The sequence below is a fragment of the Canis lupus genome, chromosome 16 (genome assembly GCF_011100685.1).
Source record: "Canis lupus familiaris isolate Mischka breed German Shepherd chromosome 16, alternate assembly UU_Cfam_GSD_1.0, whole genome shotgun sequence".
In the NCBI taxonomy this organism is placed as follows: Eukaryota; Metazoa; Chordata; class Mammalia; order Carnivora; family Canidae; genus Canis; species Canis lupus.
This window is the reverse complement of record NC_049237.1, coordinates 41568150-41587847: the sequence shown is the minus strand read 5'-3', so window position 1 is coordinate 41587847 and position 19698 is coordinate 41568150. Positions and strand designations below refer to the sequence as shown.

The 19698-nt window shown below is 40.3% G+C and overlaps 1 protein-coding gene and 1 long non-coding RNA gene across 8 annotated transcripts in view; one reads left to right on the top strand and one right to left on the bottom strand.

Annotated features, from left to right (window-relative positions):
• Positions 1-19698, top strand: part of MTMR7 (myotubularin related protein 7) — a 174043-nt gene that overhangs the window by 110895 nt on the left and 43450 nt on the right. For 6 of the 7 annotated variants that reach the window (XM_038560256.1, XM_038560257.1, XM_038560258.1 and 3 more), the window contains 2 exons: positions 5087-5244; positions 16966-17094. In XM_038560256.1, the coding sequence (XP_038416184.1) occupies positions 5087-5244; positions 16966-17094 (287 nt within the window). Of the gene's footprint in view, positions 1-2763; positions 3056-5086; positions 5245-16965; positions 17095-19698 lie in introns of those variants that run through there. The other variant, XM_038560262.1, reaches the window with a different exon arrangement.
• On the bottom strand, positions 5304-17016 carry LOC102156244. Its single transcript, XR_005371590.1, has 3 exons — positions 16393-17016; positions 5491-5720; positions 5304-5417 (listed from the first exon to the last, which is right to left on the bottom strand). It is a non-coding gene; the product is annotated as an uncharacterized LOC102156244 (long non-coding RNA).

Sequence of the window (19698 nt, the reverse complement as noted above, 5' to 3'; positions counted from 1 at the left end):
TGTCATTTATCATTTTATTATATAAATGATACAATATATTTATACAATAATATATAATAAATATATATATGTATATTTTTTTTATAAAGAAGAAATGCTTGGGAGTCCATTTCAGTCAAGTCTTATGAAAGAGATATTTTCAGAGCTCTTGAGATTCCCTCTTCACTGAGTTAGGTTTTCTAGAATAAGGGTACATCAAACTACTAAAACATTTAGCGAGGTTTTATTGGTTTGTCCTCTGTGTGAATTCAGACTTGGTAAGAGTGAAAAATTGAAGTAGCCAAATTCAGTAAACTCTTTAATTCTTAGTCAAGAATAATTTAGTTTAAAGTAAAGCTTTGGCCCCAATGAAAAATGGATCCAGCGTACTAAGAAGGATATACATTTTTCTGATGAGAAGACCCCTATTTCTCAGAGAGCTCCCACTTTTCCCATGTGCATTCGCCTCTCTCTGATTGGCCTTCTGTTGTTTATTTTTCTATCAATTATCTTTCCCTCGGTAGTGTTCGTGGACCATTTAACATTTAAACCATCTTTGTTTATTTTCCCATTTTTTCTAAACAAGTGTTTTTTTTTTTTCCAGTTCTTAGTCCCCAGTTCTTCTGTACACTTATATGTTTTTTAAAATCTCATGATTGAAATCCTATCATTTGCTTAATTTACCTTTTTAATTTTGCTTAATTTTACCTTTTTGGCTTAATTTCACTTTTAACGTTCTCGTCTAAGTCATGGCTCCATATACAGTGTCTGCGGTGGTGATTTGCTTTTTATTGACGACACTAATCTCTGAGTCCAGGAGTCCTTTTCCACCACGAGGTAGCTGCCTCAGCCCTGGTGTTTCATTCAAATACTTGTGCAAAAGAAACAGCAGACCTTTCCTGATTCTTATTCTAAATCTGCCAAGTCCAGGAATAGCTGTGCTGTCTTCTCACCCCGTGTAAATGGTTTTCCAGCTCTGGTTATTTGAGGGTGCCTGAAGGTGCAGAAGGTTGGGAGCAGCTGAGCTTTCAGTTGTGATTTTTGGTTCTAATAAACTGCACGTATGTGCATCTCCCGGTGCTGCCCTTCCCAGACCCACCTCTGCATTCTGCAAATGCCCATTCCTGTTCTTTCCTTTCGATTTTTAAAAACTTTGCCAAAGGGAGACCATCAGGAGACCATCAGTAACATAACTTTTCTTTTTATTTTTTAAAGTATTTTTTTTATTATAGTATTAAGTTACTTTTTGTTTCTCCCAATGAGTCTATCATGGTAATTCCCCAGTTTTGTTTTGTTTTGTTTTGTTTTTTTCTGAAATATTCTGTTCTCCAGAACCATTTAGCCTGATACCTGGGAAACAAACTGGGTTGTTTTTCTTTTTTCTCTAATTGCTTTGTCTTACCCACAGCTGCCTTATCTGGTGGAGTGAACACCCTTTCCTTTTTTATGAGAGAGAAGGAGCAAGGGTGGGGTGCAGAGGCAGAGCCATTTGTAAGCTTGGTGGTTCCAAGTTGAAAATTGCCACTTGATGGCGTAAATCTTCCCCAGAGAGGAGGAAGAGGGGGATGGCCCAGGAGCCAAGGCCCTGATGAGAGCAACAGGTGTGGAACCCCTTGCAGGATCAGGTGCTTCCCTGTGTTAAGGAGTCCATGATGAACGGTAGTGCTCAAAACCTGCATCTCTTATGCTGTCTCCTGAGTCTTGAAACACCGATCTGGCTTTCCTAGAAACATCACCCAGATGCTACCCACTCTTGATTTAATCTAGTATTTTAGAAATTATTTTTTTTTTCTTTCTGAATAGGAAAACCTTCAAGTCTGCCTTTGCTTAGCAACTGTAAGCTTTAGGTGGGTAAATAAAGTAAATACCAGAATGATTTCTGATTTTAAAAGTAAATACCAGAATGATTTAAAATTTTCTTTAAAAAAAATAATGTTTTTTTAGATTGGAGGTACACGTTCAGCTTACTCCAGCATATGGAGTGTTCACTTCTTATGGGAGCAGCCCTGGGGGAGGGTCCTTCAGCACACCTCCTGTTGAACCCTGCTGCCTCTAACAGCAAAAGGCATTTGATGTTGGATGTGATGGCTCAGACTTTGTGGTGTGAGAAGCCAGTGGAGTATTTAACATGTCTGTTTTAAGAGATGAGGGTGAGAAACCAGGGCTCTGACCTCTCTGAAGGAGGTGTGTCCTCTCAGTTCAGATTCTGTAAAGACTAGATTTCTCTAGCCCTACTTTTGTTGTTTTTAACTCCCCTTCTTGCTGATTACTAAGAATTCTGCTATGTATTTTGCAGGAGATGGAGGGCAACAGAACATTGTGAATGGGAAATATTCAGTAAAATTTACATCTGTGTTAGTGGTACTTTTTAATTTCTCAGAGTAGGCTATCGTCTGCCAAAGGCTTCCCCTGGGCTGGCCTTTGGGTAAGAAGCTCGCCTATGTGAATAAGACCGAGTTTTGGCTGACAAAAATGGCGGTTTCTTTGCCCTCATGTAGAATTTTACTTAACTTGAGCCAGAGCTATGGGTGATTACCCTTTAGCTTAAAAATAACTCAAAACATTTCACAGTTTTAATGGCAACTGATTCTAATGGCTCCCAAATCAAGAATGATCTTCTTAATGACTGCTATAAATTACTCTTCCTTTAGTTGGTGTTCTGTGTGCTTGTTTTCCCCCAATGCCAGCCAGTGTGAGCTCATACACAGAAAATTCTCAATAGTTCTAGAATGGTTTTCTCCTTCTACCTTTAAACTTAGTTGTAACTATTCAACAAAGAGAAGTTAGCTTCCATTATTAACCCTATATTCACAAGTTCTTCTTTGACTGCAGGAACTGAGGCTTTCTCTAGAGATTCTCTTGGCCTCTTGAACAAATTGCATTTGCGGTTAACATTATGATATCAGAGGCCTGAGTCATGAAATGGTACTGAGAGATGGAAAAGATGTGTCAGTGTCCAGATGATGGTTCCCAGAACAGGATCTCACTTTCATAGGCTGCCTACCGCAGTAGCTGAGATTACAAGAGATGGTTCCTACTGAGAGCAGCTACTCTGTGTGTGTACAGGTACCTGGAGGTGTGTGTTTCCTTATTGGTTAAAATCATCAGTATTCTAAAGCTTGAAGTTTAGAGATACATCAAAAGAAACTGAAATAGGACATAGTTTAACTGATAAACCAACTTTTGCTTCTTTTCTACAAGAAAGAGTACATGTCTAATGAAAAAGTCTAGTCCTTAAAATATGACCCTTATCTTTCTTCTTCCTTGTAGATGAGTCATTTCCATAGTAGTCACAACAAGCCCGAAACTGAGTTTAGCTCCCAGGCTGCTAGTGTGTTACTGTGGCCTTTTGCTGGTGGTGAGATCCTTTATTGGGTCTCCAGACACACATTGAAGAACAATTAAATTAGCCACATCTGAATGCATCAACAGATTAAGGCATAAAGGTGGAGGGGACCTAAGAAAACTGTGAAGAGAAAGAAATCTATTGGAGAAAAAGATGACTCGGGGTGGAACAAGGGAAAAGACACAAAAGTGGTCCATCTGGGGAGAAGGAGAAGGATCTGCCTTAGAGAGGCAGTGCGTGTGATTAGGGGCATGCACTCTACAGCTAGATTGCCTAATTTAAATCCAGAATTCCCACTTACTAGCTGTGTGGCCCCGGGTATGTTCCTTAACTTCTCTTTGCTTCAGATTTCTAGTCTGTAAAATGAGGCCCATCATGGGTTAATACATTTATCAAGAACAGAATCTAGAATGAAACAAGGGTTCAGTGAGTATCAGCTATGATTTGTCTTTACCAGATTGCTTGGATCTGCACTATCCAAGATGGTAGTCTGCGGTATCCAGTATGGCTGCATGTGGCTGGTGGGCCTTGAAATGTAGCTAGAATGAATGAAGATGTACTGTCAAGTGTGAATCACACACAGAATTTCAAAGACATTATGAAATAAGATATATGAAATACTAAAAAGTTTATTATGCACATATCAAAATGATAATAATTGGATATGGTGGGTTTCTAATGAAGAATATTGGTAAAATCTTAACTTCATTATTTCTTTTTAGTTTTTTAATGTGGCTACAAGGACATTTTAAGTGACATATGTGGCTTGCTTATATTTCTGTTAAATAGCACTGGCGTAATTGCTTCCTTCAACATAACAAAATCAGAGCAGGAAAATCAGATCCTAGCTCTAAATGGGAAAGGCTGTTGGGCCTGGCCTCACAAGCAGAAAGGGTGTTACATAAAGACATGGACATCTTGGCAGAATTGAAAGCAGACTTTCATCATGCCTCCTTGAATTTGACCCTCATGACCAGGGTGCCTTGCACAATGAATTGATTTTTTTTATGAATCCTATGAATTTTGTATGAGCAGTGCAATTATGGCATTGATGTGTTTGCTAAAAATTCATATGTTTTCAGGGCAAACCCTTGAATACATTCCACAGCTTTTCAATTGTTATTTTATTTTTCATATTGTGGCAGGGCGTGGGCCTCCATCTACCTCTGAGAGGCCATCCCAAATCCAAGCTTGATAAACATAAATTGAATTCTTGATGTCTAATGATGCATACATTCTTAATTAATTTTTTGAAGATTTTATCTATTCATGAGAGACACAGAGAAAGAGGCAGAGACATAGGCAGAGGGAGAAGCAGGCTCCCTGTGGGGAGCTTGATGTGGGACTCAATTCCAGGACCCTGGGATCAGGACCTGAGCCAAAGGCAGATAGATGCTCCACCACTGAGCCACCCAGGCATCCCTCTTAATTAATTTTTAAGCTCCATTTCTTATTTGGAGAATATGTTTGTCTTCAAAAACTTTTTTTTTTTAAAAAAAGGCAAAAAATGGAAAAGGCCTTGTTTCTGAAAGGAAAGAAGCTCTTGTGAAGTTGAGTTTGCTTGTCACAAAATCCCTGTGCCACTGATGGGAGGAGGTGGGTGGACCTGCCCACAGAGATGGGGTGCTCCAGGAGCGTCCCAAGAGGCAAGAAGCTGGTTTGGCTTCTTGATAAACTCCAACCCAGGCAGAATGCTTTTGGGGAAATTTGGTCCTAGTTTTGATTTGGCTTGATTTGGCTTTATTCTCCTTTTTCTTGCAGTGAAATATGAGGAGTTATACTGCTTTTCATTCAACCCCAAGCTGGATAAAGAAGAAAGAGAACAGGGCTGGATGCTGATCGATCTCAGTGAAGAGTACAAGCGAATGGGCCTCCCTAATAATTATTGGCAGCTCAGCGATGTGAATAGAGACTACAGAGTGAGTGCAGGCATCTAGTCAAATCCAGATACTTAATTCAAGTGAACTCATGATCCAAATAGCTTAGTGTGACTTCTGTTTAATCTCCTTTAGTTTTTATAGCTCTTTGTAGATATAGATCTGTGGATTTACAAGTCTCCCTTGGTTATTACAAGTGCAATTCTTACCTGCAACTAGAAACAAAAAATTTGGCCAAGGGAACCATAGAGACCACCCCCCCCCCCCCACACACACACACATACACACCTTTCCCTCATGATTGAGGAGCTGGAGACCCAGAGAAGCCCAGTGGTGGGCCTCTTCGCCAGGCAGTGGTGGGGAGAGCCGGCCAGTGCCAAGTTCTCCCATCAGCTCTTTTTATAGTGTAGCGAGTGATTAGTGGGGAAGTCACAGAGACTCTGATGGCAGTCTGGCACCAGCTCCTCTCTGTACTCACTGAACTCTTGATTGGTACACAAGGTCACCAAGAGGCTTCCCTAGAGAAATGGGGAGAAATGTGTCTATGCTTACAAAGGCGTATGGAGAGGAAAGGAAACAGGAGAAGCAGAATCAATTTCGTATTGGTCCTCATGATGGGATTACAAATCAATGTTGGTTTCCCTATTAATTTTTTAAATATTTTAAGTAGTAAAAGTAATTTAAGAATGTTGCAGAGCATTTATAAAAGAGAGGAAAAAGAAAAAATATCCAGCATCTCAGTGCCCTCACATTCTTCCATTAGATTTTAAATTTTTCCTTCAGTATCTTTTCCTCATCTGCATAGTTTAATAACTCCTTTCTCATCTAAGTAATACATTTAATTATTTGAAATTGGAAAACACAGAGGAAAAGGAACTGTTCAAATATATATAACAAATACGGAATCATGTTACACATGCCTTGTGTTCTGCTTTTCTTCATATATCGTGTTTTTTTCCTGCCAAGAAGTATATTTTGTATCATTTAAAAACATTATGTAACGTTAGATAGTATGGCCATATCCTATTCTTTCTACCTAATCTCCAGACATTCAGAGGACTAGTATTTTTTCCTATTTTAAATAAACATGGTGAGAACATCCTGGTAACTATACCTCCACCCATATTAAAATCCTTTTTAAAGACAGATTCCTAAAGGTGAATTTCTATGTCAGAAAGTTTATACAAATTTTTTTTTAAGATTTTATTTATTCATCCATGAGAGACAGAGAGAGAGAGAGGCAGAGACACAGGCAGAGGGAGAAGCAGGCTCCATGCAGGGAACCCAATGTGGGACTTGATCCTGGGACCATGGGATCATGCCTTGAGCTGAAGGCAGATGCTAAACTGCTGAGCCACCCAGGCATCCCATACAAATTTTTATACATATTGTCAAAAAGAACTGCAGGAAAATTGTCCCAGTTTATATAAATTCTCAGTAGTTTGTATGAGAATGCTTGATTCTTGTGCCTCACTGGGAAAGAGGTTCATTCTTAGAAAGTTTTCTTGACAACTTGGTAGTGGGACAAGTGATTTCTCATTTTAATTTACTCTACATGCTTTGATTCCTTGATATGTAGATTTGTATATGCCAATTGACCATTTATATCTAATCTCCTGTTATTGATCATTTCTGATTACATTTTTAAAATTTTTTATTATTGAAGAATAGGTGACAAACAATGTTATATTAGTTCCAGGTGCACAACATAGTTACTCAGCTATCTTTATGTTACCTAATGCCCACCAGGGTAAGTATATTCACCACACAGTGTTATTACAATATTATTGACTATATTCCTATGCTTTACTCTTCATCCCTGTGAGTTATTTATTTTATAATTGGAAATTTGTACTTCTTCCTCCCATGCTTCCAGAACCTCTCCCTTCTGGCAACCAATTTGCTCTCTATTTGTGAGTCTGTTTCTGGTTTGTTTTTTTGTTTTTGTCTTTCTCTATAATGACTTATATTTTACTTAGCATAATGCCCTCTAAGTGCATTCATGTGCAATAAGATGGCAAGATCTTATTCTTTTTTATGGCTAAGTAATATTCCTCTGTGTGTATGTGTTTATAATATCTATATATATTATATAGATTTTCCTTATCTATCAGTGGACGCAAATTGCTTCCATATGTTAGCTGTTGTAAATAATGCTGCAATGAACAGAAGGATGCATGTATCTTTTCAAATTAGTGTTTTTGTTCTCTCTGGGTAAATACTCAGTAGTGGAATTGCCAGATCTTATGGTATTTCTATTTTTAATTTTTTGAGGAATCTTCATACTGTTCTGCATAATGGCTGTGCCATTTACATTTTCACCGACAGAGACATGATGGTTCCCTTTGCTCCACATTCTGCCAACAATTGCTATTTATTGTCTTCTTTTTTTTTTTTTTTTTCCTTTGGGGGAGTTTATTTCCCGGTCAGAAAAGGAGAAGCAGGGTCAGGCTCCTGAACATCCTAGGCCCAGGCCTAACAAGGGAGGCAAGGGGAGGGAGGCACAGGGGAGGGCTCCGACTGTGGGGCTTGGTCCCGCAGCTGTCCTGGCTGGGTCCGGGGATGGCCTGCCGGGGATGGTGGCACCGAGCCTGGGGGCAGAGGTGGCAGGCCAGGGGGCCCAGAGGACGGCACATATGGAGGCAATAAATACTGACCGACCAGGCACACGACACCAGGCCGGCAGGCCCGGGTGGGACAAGTAAGGCTCGGCCGCTGGCTCTGTCCGGCGAGGGCTGTGTGCTGGGGCCCCGGGCTCCTGCACCACCCCCTGGGACAGAGAAGGCAGAGGCGTGAGGACACCTGGCCTCCCACATGGGAATGGAGGCAACTTCAGTTTTGGCAATTTGGCTTTCCCCAAGCCCCTGGAGCCACCCCCACTGCCCTGGCCAGGGGAGGGGGCTGGCTAGGCCCTGGCGGGCAGGAGAGCAGCAGCAGCACATCCCACACACCTCCCCGGGCCACGGAGATTGCGGAGGGGGCAAGGACCGGGGGAGACCACATGCTCATGCAGACACGGGGGGGTTAGAGGTTAGTGACGGCCCCCACAGCACACGTTCCACATGTTAAGGCATCATGGTTAGACGGTTACGGACAGCAATGGATGAACTGACCGGGGACAGGTGAAAGCAGGAGGGTGGCTGGCCCCCAAAAGGCCTCGAATCATGCACCCCACCCCACCCCCACCCCGGAAGAAGAGAAAGAACAGGATTCAGGGCTACTGCGAAGGCCCACAGGGACCCGAGCACCCCCACGAGATTCCCTTGGAAAAGCCAGGGCCTCAGGTCAGGTGAGGACAGGTGGGGGAACATGAAGGGGTACGGAAGGGGAGGTGGGGGCCTGGCCTGGAGGCTCCCTCCCCCCTCCCCCCCCAGCACAGGCAGAAGCAGCAAGGCGAGACCACCGAGGAGGCTGGGGCCTGCGGGGTGGGGCCGGGAGGGATGGGAAGGGTAGGCCAGGGAGAGCAGACCCGTCAGCACTTTGGTAAGGGGTTGGGATGGGGTGGGGGCAGTAGGGGTGGGGCGTGTCAGACAGGTCCGTCTGTCTGTCCGAAGGCCTGCCCGTATTTATTGTCTTCTTGATATTAACCATATTGACTGGTGTGAGGGGACACTTCTTTGTGGCTTTGATCTGCATTTTCTTGATGATGAGTGATGCTGAACATCTTTTCATGTGTCTGCTGTCTATTTGTATGTCTTCTTTAGAAAAATAGTTATTCAGGTCCTCTGCCCATTTTTCACTGGGATTATTTCTATTTTTTGTGTTGAGTTGTATAAATTCTTTATATATTTGGGATATTAACCCTTTATCAGATATATTATTTGCAAATATCTTCTTCCATTACATTTGTTTTGTTGATAGTTTCCTTAGTCCCAATAGCTTGTTATATAAATTTAGTAATAATTAACTATATTGTATATATAGTATGTAACATATATATACACACACACACACATACACACAAACACACACAAATATATATATTTGATTGCTAGCTTAGAAATAAAAACAGTATCGTCCTGGTACAAAAATAAACACATAGATCAATGTTATTAAACCTCCCTAATGTTCCCTCCATATCACCTCTGCTGTAGTGTCACTGTCCCCAATTTGGTGTTGTCCTTGTCTCTATGTTTCCACATTTGTAAGTAGTAAAAATGTGGTATTATTTTGTGTTTTTTATGCTTTCTATACGTGGTATTTTACTGAATGTAGTTTACTGAAACTGATATTTCACTCACATTGTATTTGAGAGTCATCTCACTTAGAAAACACGTCTATTATAGTTGCCACATGCCAGGCACTGTTCTAAAAACTTGACAGATGTTAGCAGTCCCATGTGGTGGGTGTGGTTAATATTCTTGCTTTGCAAATGGAGAAACTCAGGTATAGCCCAATAGGTAACTGTCTAAGACATCGAGAAATGAAGAAGCTGTTGATACCTGTAGCTCTCCTTCCTTCATTCTTCACTATTGTATTATACTGCATTTTACAGATGGACCATGGTTCAAAAAAATTATCCTTATCACCCTCTCCCTCCCTTTTTGTTTTATCATCAGAAAGCTGTTAACTGGTTTATACATGACTCATAGTGTATTGAGAGTTTCCATTTAGGAGTAGAATTTCTGAGTTAGAAAAATTAAAGAGATTTTAGCCTTACTAGGTATTGTCAGATTCTTTCCAAAGTGAATGCATGGACATATAGACCTAATAGCAAGATAGACAAGTTTTCCCTACTCCACAGACTCGCTGATAATTGATACTGCCTTTGTTTGGTGATAGACCTACTCATTGACTCAGCAGTCTTACTTTTGGGAATTTATTTTAAAAAGTCAACAGTATACACACACATAGTGATATATAAGGTGACTTATTGAAGCATTGTTTGTAACAGCATATATTAGAAGAAAGCCAAGTTTCTTAGTAGAGGATGAGTTAAATAAGTTTTGCTCTATCCATATATTAAATTAATGTGTAGCCATTAAAAAATATGGTAGATTCCATCTACTGATAAGGAAAGATTACTAAAGTATATCATTAGGTTAAAAAAAGTAAGGCACAGAGATGCCTGACTGGCTTAGTTAGTGAAACATGTGACTCTCAGGGTTGTAAGTTCGAGCTCCACATTGGGTATAGAGATTACTTTCAAAACTATCTTAAAAAAAAAAAAAAGCTAGACACAGTATATTGAATATAGTGTTATATCTTTTATCTGAAAAAAGAATGAGAAAAATAAGAAAATATGTTTGTATGTGTGTAATTGTCCCAAAGTGATAACCTGGAGAGTAGATGGGTATGGGGTGGACAGAACACAAGGATGAGGATGTGCATCTTTTTGTATTGTTTCATTTTATAACCATATGAATTAATCAAAAACTTAAATTGGAAAAAGTGCCAATCTTATTGGTGTGAAATGGATCTGTGTGGTTTTATTTGTATCCTCCCCATAACTGGCAAGTGAGCCTGTATTTATTGGTAACTTAAGTTGATTCTCTGTGACTTGCCTATTTGTTATTGTTTATCCTTTTTTTCTGTAAGGTTATTTGTCTTTTTCTTATTGATTTGTAGAAGTTCTTTACATATTCTAGCTCATGATGTGTTACTGTTTATAGCTGTTGCAAATATCTCCTCTTAGTAGATATTTACATATTGCCCCTGGGGAATCTTTGGATCCTCAGGGTTTTGAGTTGTGTTTCCTATTTTGTTCCATGTTTTAGCTTATTGCTTTTTAAAATAAACCCTACCTACCTATAAATTCTCCCAATTAGAGACTATATAATTTCCATAATTACATTTGTACTAATTATGGTTATTATGGTTTTATAATGACTTGATATTGTGCAGGTCAGTTCCTTACACTAATTCTTCTGATATCTTTTTTTTTTTTTAAGATTTTTTTTATTCATTCATGAGAGACTCAGAGAGAGGTAGAGACACAGGCAGAGGGAGAGGCAGGCTTTCTGTTGGGAGCCCAATGTGGGACTCAGTCCCAGGACTCCGGGATCCCGACCTGAGCCAAAGGTAGATGCTCAACCACTGAGCCACCCAGGCATCCCATTCTTCTGATATCTCGAATTTATAGATTTTGGGGGGTAAAATGGACATGTTCACGATACTGAATTTCCTTTGTTATCACACTTAAATCTAACAACCAGAGTCGTACAACTGTGAATAGACATCTGGGGCTTCTCTGTCTCAATCATGATGAAGTATGTGGCAATTAATTTTTAGCCTTGAAATGAAAGGAAGGAAAATCCAAGTTTACTAAAGAAAATTGGATACCTTTTTAAATTTTTAAAAAAATATGACACACCCTTGAGTCAGGAAGAAAATGAATCTAAGCTACATCTTGTGGAATAATATTTTCTTGGAAACACAGGTTCTTCCTATTTTTGATGAGATTTCCTTCTAGAATTAGCACCACAAACATGACTCATATTTAGTCACTTAAGTCTTAAATGTAGAGACTACAAAACACGAGTTACTCAATGTTTATTTTCCAAAGTAACACACAGCAAACCAAAACTACAACCAACAAACTGCGTTGAAACAGAAAAGGTGAAAACCTAGGGGATTTTCTGATTTTACTAATACCAATGAAATAGGGGGAAAGATTATATACCTTTATTTATTGCCAACTTATATAATAAAAGTTGATTTTCTCAAAACTTTCAAATAGTCCATTGAGAAAGTTATGGTGTCATCCGTTACTTTTGCTTTTCCTCTTGTGGTTGAGAAAATGTTTACTTTTTCCTCCCTTCTTTTTCTTTTTCTTTTTCTTTTTCTGTTTCTTTTTCTTTTTTAGATAAAGTGGGGGAAGGGCAGATAGAGAGAGAATCTTAAACAGGTTCCATGACCAGTGTGGAGCCAAACATGGGGCTTGATGTAACGACCCTGAGATCATGATCTGAGCCAAAATGAGGAGTTACCCAGGCACCCCTATTTCTTTCTTTTTTTTTTTTTTAAGATTTTATTTATTTATTCATGATAGTCACAGAGAGAGAGAGAGAGAGAGAGAGAGAGAGAGAGAGAGAGGCAGAGACACAGGCAGAGCAAGAGCAGGCTCCATGCAGGGAGCCCGACGTGGGATTCGATCCCGGGTCTCCAGGATCGCGCCCTGGGCCAAAGGCAGGCGCCAAACCGCTGCGCCACCCAGGGATCCCCCTATTTCTTTCTTTTTAGAAAAAAACACAGGTTCAGAGCCTGTGCTGCTTTGTTCTGTTCATGCGGTCTTTGGAGGCTAATTATCACATCACCATCATCTCTATCATCATTATTCATAGTCCTACTCATAAGACTTGTCTGCAATAGTCAAACTCTCAAAGTGAAGATTTCCTTCTGTATGTAACTCTTGAAAACATTTTTTTTTCAGATTTTATTTATTCATGAGAGACACAAGAGAGAGAGGCAGAGACATAGACTGCCTATGGGAGAGAGAGGGAGAAGCAGGTTCCTAGGGAGGCTGATGCAGGACTCAATCCCAGGACCCTGGGATCATGCCCTGAGACAAAGGCATACGCTCAACCCCTGAGCCATCCAGGCATCCCTGAAAATGTTTTTCTTGAATAAAGTAGTTGTCATTCATTACTAGGTTAAAATTTTACTGTTTCTCTTGGAATAAAATGTATAATCTAAGCCAGTAATTTAAAATCTTGTTTATTTCAGTTTTCTCCAGCTATATTTTGTGTATTATATATTATTTAATTATATATAAATCATTTTATGCAGCTTATTCCCTCCTTCTTCTTCCCTAATATTACATGGTATATTCCTTGAAATAAATTTTAGATCTTAAATGTTTAAGAAGAAAGTTGTCAGGGTACCTGTGTGGCTCATTTGGGTAAGCATCTACCTTCAGCTCAGGTCATGATCCCCAGGTCCTGGGATCGAACGCTGCCTCTGTCTCCCTGCTCACTGGGGAGTCTGCTTCTCCCTTTCCCTCTGTAGCTACCCCTGCTTATTCTCTCTCTCTCAAATAAATAAATAAAATATTTTTGAAAGGTAGTCTACAAAAAAAAAAAAAAAAGATAGTCTATGTAGATCTATCTCAGTCTCTGACAACTAACTCTCCAATGTGCTAAATTGATGGTCCTCAATAAATACAGAGGTATAATTAAGATGCTTTGGATGGCATCTCAGATGGTTACTACCCTGCCATGGCAAATGCATTTACTGCAAGATTACAACCAGGTCTACAGAGATCAGCTTTCCTGGGAATATAAAGTCCTTGAAGCCAGTAGCTGTTTTATTATTCATTACTATCCTAGCACCTAACATAATGCCAGGCACATATGAAGTATTCAGTAGAAACTTGTTGATAGACAACAGTATTGTATTATAATCAACAAACTTGCCAAGAGTCTAGAAGTTAATGATTCTGACCACTGAAAAGAAAGGAGAATTATGTAACGTGATAAAGGTGCTGATTATCATTACAATGGCAATCACAGTACAGTATATAAATGTATCAAATTAACGTGTACAATGGTATATGTCAAATATATTTTTAAAAACACATGTTGAATGAATGGAAGAATTATCAAAAGAGATTTTTTCTTGGCAAGACCAAACCAAGATAGGCGGGTATTCCACACAGGCTAATTTATTTAGTGGAGGACAAGCAAAATCATTTCCTCATTAATAAAAAAAAAATGTATGCAGAAATTATTTTAACTTCACTTTCATTGGCTCAGGTAGTCATATAAAGAAGGAAAATTCAGAGGAAAGCCTTTTCTGAATATCTCCCATTCTCTCTGAACTTTCTTATGTGATTTTCCAAACCAGGCAAAATTTTGGAAATTTTGATTAGTTTCAGAATTTGGTGGTGTAAACTTCACTGTGCATTATTCATTGTCAGAATTTTAACTATAACTGTGTGAGCTTCTTGCAAAAATGACAGTGGTCAGTGCTATGCAGAACCATTTTTTAAAAAAGATTATTTGAGAGCACGAGAAAGATGCATGAGCAGGGGGAGGCACAGAAGGAGAGGGAGAAAGAGAAGCAGGCTCCCCCAGCACTCGATCCCAGGACCTGGGATCATGACTTGAGCCCAATGCAGATGCTTAACTGAATGAGCCACCCAGGTGCCCTCAGGACTGTTTTTAAATTTCTACATGAGGGCAGCCCGGGTGGCTCAGTGGTTTAGCACCGCCTTCAGCCTGGGGTGTGATCCTGGAGACCTGGGATTGAGTCCCGCGTCGGACTCCCTGCATGGAGCCTGCTTCTCCCTCTGCCTGTGTCTCTGTCTCTCTGTGTGTGTGTGTGTGTGTGTCTCTCATGAATAGATAAATAAAAATCTTTAAAAAAAGTAAACTTCTACATGAAAGTGCTGTCAGCTTTCATGAAAGCTTGATGAATTCACTATTTTCTAGCTTGGTTAAGAATTTGTGTCTTGAAACTTGAGCTAACTGGCACTATGGGTCTGACTTTTTATTCCAAAGGTGTTTTAGCTTTTTGTAGAGCTTCCCACTCAAGTGCTTATCAGAATGCTCTTATTTCAGTTCTGAACCTTGAATTCTTTTCATCTAGACCTTGTGCTCTGGGGAAAGCAGGAGTCCCCCATAACTGGCCTCATTGGCCCTCACTCAGGCAAACCTCAAAAGTCCATGATTTCCAACACTGTGGAATGGGAACACCCGGTACTCTTAGAGGGTGGGAAAGCCTTTGCTTCTTTTCTTGGGAAGGAGGAGGGTGCAGAGTGGATAGCAGTCAGGTCCCTAAGTAGGGTGGGGCCAAGAGCACTCAGGAGAGTTGACTCTGTTTACCTTCCTCTTGGTGCACCAGGGATGGTGCATGTAAAGGTTACAGCATGAGACAAGCTGAGCATCCTTGGTCCTGGGAGGCCACAAGAGGACCCAGCAGGAGCTCCCCAGTTCCAAGACCCACCTCTGTTATTCAGAAAGGCTGTATGTATCAGGCATGTTGAGAAATCCCATTTATTACTTTCTTATTTTATTTCATCATAAATAACTTTGCAATTCCCTAGTGTTGTAATAATGAAGAAAGGTGATTCCTACCTTACTGAAAACCTCCCAACTTCCTTCTTAAAACTGTTATTTTAAGAAAGTGTCATAAGCCTGGTGCCATGACTACATGTCTCTTTAGCCTCAGACAAGCAGGTGTGGTCTGTGGTGTCATGTTTTGGCCAACCGACTGAAGATGGGTTCAGACACCAGATTTGCATGGGGAAGAAGGCGTAGTGTCTTGTGACAGTAATTCCAGGCAGAGCTCTCTGGGTCCAACTAGGTTGAGCCATCTGTTCTTGGTACAAGATTTTCCTCCAGAGTATCGGTGTTCCTGGAACTGGATTTCCTCCAGAGTGCCCAGGCCAGAGTCTCAAAGTCTTTCAAGTCTTCGGTAATCTTCCCTAAAATGTCTTCGGCTCATTGCTGAAATCACACGTTGAGCCAGAGAATGTCACTTCTCTGGCCCTTTTATCTCCGGCTTGATATTGCTCACCAGTCTGGTAACAAAGACAGAGGATGCAGGCGAGGGAGGGCTACATCCTGGGGCAGGTGTCAGGAGCTGAGGTGGAGGCTGGGCTCTTCCTTGGGGTGGGTTTGTATTCCCTTCAGTTCCATTTTTCCAGAGGGGTAGGTGTGAGCAGAGATGGACAGAGGACATTTGTCTAGCACATTTCCCTGTTGCTACTCCTCCTTGGGGACTCCTCTTACAAGACCAAGAAGATGCTTGACTTCTGAGAAATAAACAGCTACTTTGGTGAAGCCCAGGAACTGCCATCTGGGCAATCTTCACTTTGCAAAGAGATTGATCGAGCAATGTCAACATGCCGAGCAACAAGTCAGTGATTACTGTTGCCACCACTAACGTTTATTTATGTCAGACTTTGTGGTTTATAAAGTGCTTTGTCATGGGTATTATCTGATTTGACCCCTCTATCAACCGCATGGGATATTATTTCTGTGTTTTATCAGTTTTAGAGGCCAGCATAATTTGACTCTCGGAAGGTCACGAGGTTGGCAAATCAGAGCCACGTTCTAAACTGCTGATTTCTGACTAATTCACAAGATTATTCTGAGGCTCTAGAGTTTCCACAGTGGGAATCACTGCTAGTGATTTCTGCTAGTGCAGGAGGAGTAAAGTCATTTCTTACCATTTGTGAAATCACACCTAAGAAACGAAAACAAAGCTGTTACATTGTGTGCTACCGAGTCAGATCTAGAAACTTACCTGAGCTGGAGGCTTTGGGAGGAAGCTTCTTGAAAGAGGTGGAGTTGGGTTGTCTCTTGAAGAATGGAGAAGATTTGGGAGGATCGAGGGGGAGAAATATCCAGGGAGGGCATGGCCTTGACTGCCAGCTCAGAGGCAAGAGTGAGCCTGGGGTGTGCCAGGGACGGAGAGGTTCCCCTGGGGGGCTCACTGCTGGCACTTGCCTCCCACTGGTGGGCTATCTTTCACTCCAAACAGGCAGCTGAACTTTTTTCAGCTACCAAGATGCCGAATTATAATTTCTTCATTTTTGATGAAAGAAATGCTCACCTGTTGCTATCTTGCCACTCAGAGTGCCCTCAGAAGGGACCGTGCCAAAGGATGGTGTTTGCTCTCCTTTGCCATGATTTCATGGAATCAACAGCTCCTCACTTCTCTGAAGTGGCTGTTGGTTTCCTCAAAATAGTCTCTGTAACTTGATTAAGAAAACTTAAATGTGCACCTTAGAAGTAAGTATGGTGAATGGAATTTCTTGTGGCAGTTCACAAGGCATTACTAGATGGCCTTAAAATCCCCATGTATTTTCCGTGACAGGTTTGTGATTCTTACCCTACTGAACTGTATGTTCCCAAATCGGCCACGGCACACATCATAGTGGGGAGTTCCAAATTCCGGAGCAGACGGCGATTTCCTGCCCTTTCTTACTACTATAAAGATAACCACGTAAGTCTCAAGGCATGCTTTTGTTTTATGTTTTGCTTTTCTTGTTTTATCATAAACAGGCATTTTTCTAGCAGCCCTCTGCTGTGTGTGTGTGAATTCTTAAAGGTATGTGGATATTGCTGTGTGTGGTATTACACAACACAACTGTGCTTAAACGTTACCTCATGTTGACCTTTCATGTTTATTTGATAATAAAGTAATGGGATTCAGTCTGAAAATACCTAAACTTAATCATCCAAGTGAATGCCTGTCCTTTTCTAAGTGGTCACCTTGGGAAGCTCTGTGCTTGTTCAAACAGTGCTGAAGAGACTCTTTGAAATGCTTATTTTAGGAAGGCTCCCAGAATCCATGGCACCTTCTTCTTTTTTTCTTTTTTTTAATGGCACACTCTTTTGAGTGTCCTCAGTATAAGAAATCTTTATTTATGGAGAGCAGGTTTAGTTTTTAAAATATTACTTATAAGGGACCCCTGGGTGGCTCAGTTGATTAAGTGACTGACTCTTGAACTCAGCTTAGGTCTTGATCTCAGAGTCATGAGTTCAAGCCCTGTGCTAGGTTCTGTGCTGGGTGTGAAACCTACTTTAAAAAAATTATAAAAGGATTAGATTTGCTGCAACTAATAGAGCCTCTAAGTAACAGTGCCTTAAACGGGATAGAACTTTATTTTTCTTTCATATAAAACTCCAAAAGCGGGCAGTCCAGGCCTAGAATCTTGGTTGTTCACTACTCAGCCTGAGCTCCTGCACCTTTCTGCTCTGCCTTCCCTTGTCTTTGACCCTCATCAAGTGGCATAAGAGATGACTTCAGTACTACACATCATTTCCACACAGCAGCGGGGTGGGAGGGCTAATGGGCCTGCACAGCTTTCTGAGGAAGGCTCCTGAAACCGCCACAAGACACTTCTGCTCGCAATCCTGTTAGAATTGCGCAGAGCAGGAAAGAAAATAGTCTTATGGGTAACTGTGTAAACAACTAAAAATTATGGTTCCATTTCTGTGAAGGACAAGAAAAGAATGGTCTTTGCCACACACTTCAGAAGTTATTTGACTTTAGCCAGGTGACAAGTTTGATTTTCAAGCTAGATGATATAGTTTGGGATTCAAAGGCAAATTCATAGCCATAAACAATTGGTTGAATACATGTGTGTGAGTGTGTATGCACGCACATGTACCTATGGGCGAGGGAGTAGGGTAGGGTCTGTGTCTGATTTCATTTAGCAGTAGGAGTTTCATTAATTGAAAGGATATAAATCGTCTTACTTCTAGTTATGCTCACTGCTTTAAAATGGGGTCTAAAAAAGGCCAGTATTTTGTTAATGTTCTGTATTACTTGACTCCAACTATATTTCACTCTACACAGAACTGGAGCAGTGATGAATGAAAGATATGAATTTCTTAAAAAAAAAAAAAAAGATGGAGCGAATAGAGAATTTCATGATATTGCATTTGAAATTATGATGCCAGGAACACTGACACTTTTTATAATATCCATTGATAAAGAAGTAAGAGAGGGAGGATCTTTTATTTTTTTATTATCGTTTAAGAGGCAAAGGTGGGCTGGGCATTTAAAAAGTAGGCGTAGTGTCTATCCTGCTTCTTTTCCTTCTGTTCTGATATTCTTGAGAAAAGGGATTTTTTTTTTTTTTTTTGGTCAGTGTGAGTATTGCAAAGGGCAAGTATGTGATGTCTCAAAAGAGACTAGAAGTCTTAGACATTAGACCACAGAGGCCAGCTTCTTCCCCAGCTGACCTCAGATTCTCATCATTTCATTCCTGCTCTTGTGTGCCATTCTTTTTAAGATTAAAAAAAAAATAAAAATTATTCATGAAAGACACAGAGAGGCAGAGACATAGGCAGAGGGAGAAGCAGGCTCCCCGCAGGGACCATGACCCGAGCCAAAGGTAGATGCTTAACCACTGAGCCACCCAGACATCCCATTGTGTGCCATTCTTTACTTGATCTCCTTTTCTCTTGAGAAGGAATCATACAGCCATCATTTATAATTTAAAATAATTGATTTCCTATATTTAGAACTTTAAGAAAGACAATACCTCATGTTTTAGCTCTTCTTAAAGTACAAAACAGAGATGTGTTTTTGAGCATTGCTCTATGAACTGGTTACCCCAGGGAAGCACTGAATGTGCCTGTACATGCATACCCCCTCTCCCACCTCCATGAACTAGACTCTGTCCAGCATGTAGCATAATGATCCATTTTGTTTTATAACAATATTGAGGTTTTAGTATCAAGGTTTCATTATGTAAATGTATCTGATGCATCCAGTAATTTTTTTATCAAGGGAAATATTGTCGAAGGTGGATTTCTGTGGTTAGATGGATGATTGTGAGGTAACATAGCAACAGCTCATGTTGTCATTGCTCAGGAAAACTCACACATAAACCAGGCAGTCCTCCATAAAAAGTAAACAGAAAAATCAGGTAGAGATTATGTAAACTTGCTGATCTTTCTTCCTTCCCTTTTGTGGTTTTTAGACATTTTAAACTTAAGAATATATATTCCTCACCCAATAAAACTTATGCTTGTGAGTAAGAATATCATATGTTTTGGTTAAACTGTTCCTCACAAACTGTTTTGTTATTTTAGG